Source organism: Microtus ochrogaster, unplaced genomic scaffold, assembly GCF_000317375.1.
Source record: "Microtus ochrogaster isolate Prairie Vole_2 unplaced genomic scaffold, MicOch1.0 UNK109, whole genome shotgun sequence".
In the NCBI taxonomy this organism is placed as follows: domain Eukaryota; kingdom Metazoa; phylum Chordata; class Mammalia; order Rodentia; family Cricetidae; genus Microtus; species Microtus ochrogaster.
This window is the reverse complement of record NW_004949207.1, coordinates 571,865-579,824: the sequence shown is the minus strand read 5'-3', so window position 1 is coordinate 579,824 and position 7,960 is coordinate 571,865. Positions and strand designations below refer to the sequence as shown.

At 41.7% G+C, this 7,960-nt stretch overlaps 1 protein-coding gene across 1 annotated transcript in view; it reads right to left on the bottom strand.

The window, feature by feature from the left end:
• Zcwpw1 (zinc finger CW-type and PWWP domain containing 1) overlaps positions 1 to 7,960 on the bottom strand; it is a 32,663-nt gene that overhangs the window by 18,239 nt on the left and 6,464 nt on the right. The window contains exons 2-7 of the mRNA XM_005371459.3: positions 6,594 to 6,650; positions 5,241 to 5,464; positions 4,614 to 4,692; positions 3,569 to 3,659; positions 3,028 to 3,185; positions 2,387 to 2,506 (exon numbers count right to left, since the gene is read on the bottom strand). Coding sequence (XP_005371516.1) covers positions 2,387 to 2,506; positions 3,028 to 3,185; positions 3,569 to 3,659; positions 4,614 to 4,692; positions 5,241 to 5,464; positions 6,594 to 6,621 — 700 coding nt within the window. The 5' untranslated portion in view covers positions 6,622 to 6,650. The remainder of the gene's footprint in view (positions 1 to 2,386; positions 2,507 to 3,027; positions 3,186 to 3,568; positions 3,660 to 4,613; positions 4,693 to 5,240; positions 5,465 to 6,593; positions 6,651 to 7,960) is intronic.

The following is a 7,960-nucleotide window of genomic DNA, read 5'->3' as shown; positions in this document are numbered from 1 at the left end:
TCGAGACCAGCCTGGTCTACAGAGCTAGTTCCAGGACAGGCTCCAAAGCCACAGAGAAACCCTGTCTCGAAAAAAACAAAAAAAAAGAAAAAGTAAAGGTATGTGCCACCACACCCAGGCCAGTTCATCATTTCTTTTTCTTTGATATTTTGTTTTATCTTTGTGCATAAATGTGAGTACAAGCATGCTATGGAACATATGTAAATGCAGGCTATGTGCATGCCAAAGCATGTATGTAGAGGTCAGAAGACAACTTCACCTTCTTTGAGACAGTCTCTCATTTTTTTTTCCTTTCAGTATATGCCAGGCTAAGTGGCTAGTAAGCTTGCAGAGCTTCACCTGTCTCTACCTCCTACCTCCCTGTAGGTACACTTCATTTACATGTGTGTGCTATTGCATCCAGTTCTATGCGAGCTCCAGGGATTTGAACTTAAACCTTCATACTTGTTTGGTAAACATTTTATCAATTGATCCACCTCCTTGGCCCTTGTTCATCATTTCTTGCACCTATATTGAACACATCATAAAAGTCAATAATAACTGCTATGAAAAGGATAAGTTGGTAAAGTAATTCAGTGGCAGACTGCATGGTTAGCAGCCTTGGGTTCAATCTCAAATCAATAAAAGAGAAGAAATGAGTTCCTATCTATTCCATCCTTACCTTTGTTCCATCAAAGACTAACGACTTCAGCCTTCCAGATGAATAAATCTCTGGCTCTTCCCAGGCCTATCTCTTCATCCCTCTGCCTATAAATAAATTTTCTTTGGCATATAAATATGTCTGAGTGTCTGCCTTCCCCTGGGGGCAGTGCTCTTATTTGCCTATGTTATTATCGTTGTGTTGTTTTTCTACTTTTCATTGTGGTGTTGGTGGAAACATACCCAGGCCTTTGTACAAACTAGAAAACTGTTCTACCACTGACCTCTCTCTTATAAACCTGGCATGGCATCCTCAACTACATGGTAAGTTCAAGGCTAACCTGGACTACGTGGAACAGTCTCAAAAAAAGGAAGGTATAAAAAGAAAAACCATACCATAGCTCTCACTTCACTCCCTTTTATCGACCTTTTTCCCGCCTCTTACTTTTCAAGTCTAAACTAATGGTGGTGGTGGTGGTGTTTCTGTGTGTATGTATGTATACATGTGTACACAAGCATGTGGAGGCTACAGATCAACACTGGCTATCTTCTTTTTTTTTTTTTTTTTTTTTTTTTTTTTTTTCGAGACAGGGTTTCTCTGTGGTTTTGGAGCCTGTCCTGGAACTAGCTCTTGTAGACCAGGCTGGCCTCGAACTCACAGAGATCCGCCTGCCTTTGCCTCCCGAGTGCGGGGATTAAAGGCGTGCGCCACCACCGCCCGGCTGGCTATCTTCTTTTAAGGTTTATTTATTATATATACAATCATCTGCCTGCATGTATGCCTACAGGCCAGAAGACTGTACCACATCTTATTATAGGTGGTTGTGAGCTACCATGTGGTTGCTGGGAATTAAACTCAGGACCTCTGGAAGAGCAACTAGTGCTCTTAACCTCTGAGCCATCCCTCCAGCCCCATGGCTGTCTTTTTTCTTTAAATTGCTTCTCCGCCTTTAAAAGAAGTTTTAAAGCTAGGCATTGGGGGTACACATTCATTTAGGAGGCAGGTGGATTTCTGTAAGTTTGAAGCCAGCCCAGTCTACAGAGTGAGTTCCAAGACAGTCAGAGCTACACAGAAAAACCCTGACTCAAAAAAACAAATCAAAAAATATTTTGGGATTTTTTTCTGTTACTGTACCTGGTATACACTGATTAGTTCTGACTGTCTGGCCAGCGAGCCCCAGGGACTCTCCTATCTCACCTCTCTGGGACTAGGACTACATAAGTGTGCCATTATGTGGGTGCTAGGGAATCTGTCACAGATCCTCAGGCTTGCAAGGCAAATACTTGTACAACTTAGCCACCTTCATGCCAAGTCCTAAACAAGGACAGCTTGCCAGTCACCTTGACTAACCCATACTGCAGCCATAACTGAGACCCTGATAGCTTACTAATTGGGATATATTTGAACACGTTCAAATCCTCATTCTCTGGCTTCTCTGTGGTTGCATTTGACAAGATGGGGTGCTCTCTCTTTCATGAAATTCTCTCACTGCCTGGCATTGTTACACAACCTTCTAACTGTTCTATTTAGTCTTGTGGTCACACATTAGTTTTCTTCCTGGACACCACCTGAAACACCAGGAAGAGTGTGAACTGTGTGGATAAACAACCAAAGAGATGAGATCTTCCATTTCTTCCTCTTTCCTTATCTGCTCAGACTGTGAAAGATAATTACAGTCCTCGAGGTTTCCTTTTAGACCCTAGTTATCTCCTCCATCTTGAGCTGTCCACACTCAGCTGAACTCACCAAAACCACCTTCCTCTTCTTTCTGGCCCCGGATCTGAGAATGGTCCTGAGACATTGTCTTCTGCTTGTCTTTCAGACTGCACTCACGTCCATCTTGGATTGTCTCCATTTTCTCATCTTCTAGAAAAAGAAAACACTGTGAGGTAGGGAGATAAGCAGATCTCTGTTGGCAATAAAAAACAGTGAAAAAATCACCAGAAAGCTCCAAGCCAGAGGCAGAAAAATTGTACTCTGCCCACTATCCCATCCTCTGATTTCTTGATAAGTACTTGTACCAGGTTTCAATGACAACTGACTTGGGCTAGCAAGATGGCCACCCCAGAAGCTGCAGTGGAAAGAGAGAACTGACACCCAAAATCTGATCTCTGACCTCCACATATACACCATAGTTGCTCTCCATTAATAATAAATATCATCTTTTAAAATGTAAAGGATATCTGGGAGCTAGAGAGAGGACCCCAGTTCGGCTCCAAGGGCCCACTCTGGGCAACTTACAACCACCTATAACTCCAGCTGCAGGGGATCCAACATCCTCTTCTGGCTTTTCTATGTACCCATATATACATGGTACACATTCACACAGACATACATACATACACATAAACAGAAAATCTTTTTAAAGGTCATATAATGATACTTGCCAGCTTTCTTCTTTCTTTTGTTTAAACAAAGTCTATTAAATTTCTTCTTAGAGGGTTCAGTAACCAGCTGGCCTGGCTTAGATGTCTTTATCTCAGAGTTCACTTCCTCTTCTAGAGAAGATGCCATCTTTGGAGTACCAGGCACTATTACCTTCTCCCTGAAATGATATTGTTTAAATAAAAGTTTTCAAAGAGATAGTTGCCACTCAAATTCTTTGAAAGAGATTCCAGGGGCTAATAGTAAAACAGGAATTCTCGATTGGATTGGGAGATGCAGCTCAATGGTAGAACACATACTTAGCATGCACTAGGAACACGGTTCAATTCCCAAAGGACACATACAAACCCCAGGTCTCCTATGGTCTCCTGAGGTCATTTTATCCAACTCCTTGCCCATTTCCTAACTCTAACAGGCATCTTTCCTGAGCTAAGAGAAATCAATGTGAGTATAACAGATGACCAAATAGACAGGAAGATGGGTCACCATTTACCAGTCTCATGTCCACCCTGTGTTCAACTTGTACCTCTGAGACAAACTTACCCATCAGCATTTTCATTCTCAGTGGCAGAAGGAGCAACTCCTGATTCTTTGTCTGACTTGGTAGGTGTCATGGGTTGGACACAGGAAGTCTCTGCAAAATTAAGTCCAGACCCCAGCCCTTCCAAAACAAAGTATTACAAGCAGAGAAGAGACAAAGGAAAACAAGTGCTCTAGCATTTCACAACCACAGCATTCCATTCAAATATCTTACCTTTGTGCTTCGAAGAGTCTATCTTTGGTATTTTGTCATATGATAGAACTTGAAATCACTAAACTCAAGAAAAACTAAGATCTGTATCTTTATGCAAGCCTTTCCATATTGACCAGCCTCATTCCAGGACAGCCAAGTGATTTTATTGTGTACATGTACCATATTTTACCTTATTTCTCCTCAAACTTCTACACCTACAAAAAGCTTACATGAGACCATTCTCCTTAATCACATTACCTTATAGAAAAGGCCCCTGAACCTATATACCAGACCTTTTTGTCCTAAAAAAAAAAAAAAATCAAACCAAGGGCTGGGGAGATCACTCAGTCGATAAGGTGTTTGCCTCACAAGTATGAAGACCTGAGTTCAATCCTCATGACCCATGTAGAATCAAAACAAAACAAACCCAGTGTGGGGGCATGCACTTGTAATCCCAGCACTAAGGTGCCTGGGAAAGCAGATTCCTGAGACGCCCAGCTGCTAGACTAGAGGAAGTGGCTGGGCCCCAGGCTAGGGAGTGACAGTCTCAAAAACAAGGTAGATAGAGCCTGAGGGATGACAACTAAGACTGACTTCCAGCCTCAGTCCACATGAGCAGACACATGCATCTGTACATGTACACATGTTCACTTACATACATTAGCACAGACACACATGAACCTGTGTATACACTTAAACAAATTCTAGGACAGGCTCCAAAGCTACACAGAGAAACCCTGTCTCAAAAAAATGAAATAAAATATTTTCTCAGATGGGAGAGAAAGAAGCTGTCAAACTTATAGTACCCCTTAGATGACAGTCACTCTCCCCTTTTCTCTTCACACCACACCATACCCAAGTACTCCTGCAGGGACTTCTGTAGTACAATCTGGAAAATCTCCTCAAATTCTGCATTGGTAAGAGTTGGTTTTTCCTGCAGAGACAAGGGTAAGGAAGGAAAACTGCTTGTCTAGCACACATGGGGTCTTGGGTTCGTTCCTCAGTAACACTCCCAAACACACACACACACACACACACACACACACACACACACAAATCCCTGATGTGGGAAATTCTTCTGTATATGTGTTGCTTTTATTGGTTAATGAATAAAGAAACTGCTTTGGTCTGTGATAGGGCAGAGTAAGCTAGGCGGAAAAACCAAACTGAATCCTGGGAGAAAGAAGGTGTAGTAGTGAGAAGCCTCAGACATGCTGGAATCTTGCCCAAAAGCCACAGTCATGTGGTAGTGCACAGAATGATAGAAATGGGTTAATTTAAGATATAAGAGCTAGCTAGAAATATGCTTAAACTATTGGTCGAACAGTATTGCAAATAATATAGTTTCTGAGTGATTATTTTGTGGTCTGGGCAGCTGGGAATGAACAAGTGGCCTCCTACCCCCAACAGAGAAAGATTCTGTTTATCTAGCTTATCTGGTACAAAACAGGAAGGACTGTCCTATCAGAGTGTGATGGGCACCTTTCCTTTCTTCTCAGCCGGCTTGTTCTCCTGACCCCCGCCTGGACCTTGCTCTGTGGCTTTCTTCCGCTCCTTCTTTGAGCTGGCTTTTGGCCTGCTTGGCTTGGCCTCTGCCTCTTGAGAATTGGTCCCCAGGGTGTCCTCCTTCCATGAATTAAGCTGTTTCACACTATGTGACTTTTGTGTAGGTGGAGCAAAGTTTTTCTTTGTTCCCTTTTCATATTCTGAGGAAATATGATCAAATGAAGTTTAGGAAATAAGTGTCTAACCGAGATTGCCAAACAACTGCCTATAAAGTAGTCAAGTCAGCATTAGAAGAAAGAAGCTTTTAACAAATCCAGATTTCTCAGTCCCTCCCTGCATAATCATTCGCTAGCCCTGAGACTATTTTTAAAAGTTTAGAGTGAGACCCAGACTTTTGACAGGATTAGTTGGTTCTAACATACACCAGGTTTTGTACCATCAATTCAAAATGATTAATACAACCATGTAGGAAGGTGAATTATTCAAGTGTAAATTTTTTTAAATAGTCCCATTTTTAACTCCATGAAAATAAGCTTTTTTAAAAAACTATTGAGCATTTAGAAATGACTCAAGGTTTAATCTTTTTTTAAAAAATCTATTTTCGCCGGGCGATGGTGGCGCACGCCTTTAATTCCAGCACTCGGGAGGCAGAGGCAGGCGGATCTCTGTGAGTTCGAGACCAACCTGGTCTACAGAGCTAGTTCCAGGACAGGCTCCAAAGCCATAGAGAAACCCTGTCTTGAAAAACCAAAAAAAAATCTATTTTCTAATTTTAACTGATCAAAATACATATAGGAATATCTCTGAACTAAACAAAATACAATAGAATTCCCAAGGCCTAGTCTGATGCCATCTCCTCTATGAAAATTATACTAATCCCACCAGGTATAAGTGATAACCTATTTCTTCTGAGCATCTATAACACTTTGTACTTCTATAGTGGCATTCAGCATATTTAACTTCATATTATGAATACTTGGATGCATTTTTCTCCCTGTGAATTCATACATTCCTGAGCATGGCTGTGTTAAAGGTTTTTCTATTTGTGTAAGTGTGTGTGAACTTTTTACATGCAGGTGCCCATGACAGCCAAAAGGCATCCAGTCCCCTGGAGCTGTAACCGCCTAATGTGGGTGCTGGGAAGCACCCCTGAGTCCCCTGGAGCAGCAAGTGCTCTTAACCACTAAGCGTTTCTAAGAACTGTTTCTAAGTAATGTGAACAAAGTGAACGGAAAACATGGGACCAGAATTCCCCTTTGAAGGAAAGGATGGATAGAAGGGAAAAGGGAGAGAAATGTATTAAGTGAATGTCTCTCAACCTTGGCTCACCTTTGTCATTCTGTAATGCTGCCATCATTCAGTTCAGAAACTACACTATCCTTGCCTCTGTTAGAAGAAAAGAAATGGTTATACTTTGGTTAGACATGTTTAAACTTTCTATTTACCCTGTCTTCTTGGATTTAAATTTCTTTGTCCGGGATCCAGGACAATGCTTTTGCCTTCTTCACCCCGTTCCTACCCCTGCATCAGTACTAATTACGTGCCTAGGCAGAGAGTTGCTGCTTCGGAGATAAGCAATAATGTTTGGTTTTGTTTCCCTAGTACTGGGCATTAAACCTCGGCCTTTGTACATGCTAGCCAGGCAAGCACTGTACCACTGAGCTATATCCCCAGCCCTTTTTTATTTGAGATAGGGTTTCCATAAGTTTCCAAGACTTGTCTAATTCTTTTGTAAGCTTTGAACTCACTCTGTAACCCAGGAATGCTTTGAATTTGTAATCCTCCTGCCTCAGGCCTCAAAATAGCTGGAAGCAGAGATGGTACTGGAGTAGCGGTAAAGGGCATAGCAGGGCTGGGAGTGAAAAGACGCTCTTTTCATTTCAAAGTTCCCCCACATGCTTAGGACACAAATTATTCAGAGGTCCCTATGCACAGGGACATTTGTTTTCTGTTATTTCAATGTTCAGACCAAAAAAAAATTCTCAAAATACTGGATTCTACTACTGTAGCTCAGAAACATTTGGTAACCAACAAGGGTCCCCATAGAACCTAAGTTAGCATCTTCTATCTTAGTCTTTTACTTTAAAATCTAGTAACAAGAATATCTTTGATCAACACAGCTCATCCTCAGGAATGCACTCTCAGCTGCTCTACTAAATCAATGTTTTGTCTTACTAGTGACTGACACATATTAGCATAGATGTTTTTCTTTACCATTAATGCATCATTGCATTTAATTCTCACCGCCAATCTGTGAGATGGATTCCAAGGTATAAGGTACCTTCCATTAGATCACCAGATGAGTTCAGAAGATGCTGGCCACATTAAGCTAAGCACAAACCATTTTTAAATTATCCTTTGGCATTTTCCCACTCTGTTTCATGTATGTGTATGTGCACACATGCACATGTGTGAGTAATTCAGGCACGCTGTACTGAGGCGATTACTTTTCTTCTATAGAAAGGAGCATATTTTCAGTTTCCATCTTAATTCATCATCACTAGTTCCCACATACATTTGCTCCATTAAAAAAAGATAAGTGGTGCTAGGCGATGGTGGCGCACGCCTTTAATCCCAGCACTTGGGAGGCAGAGGCAGGCGGATCTCTGTGAGTTTGAGGCCAAGCTGGTCTACAAGAGCTAGTTCCAGGACAGGCTCCAAAGCCACAGAGAAACCCTGTCTCGAAAAACCAAAAA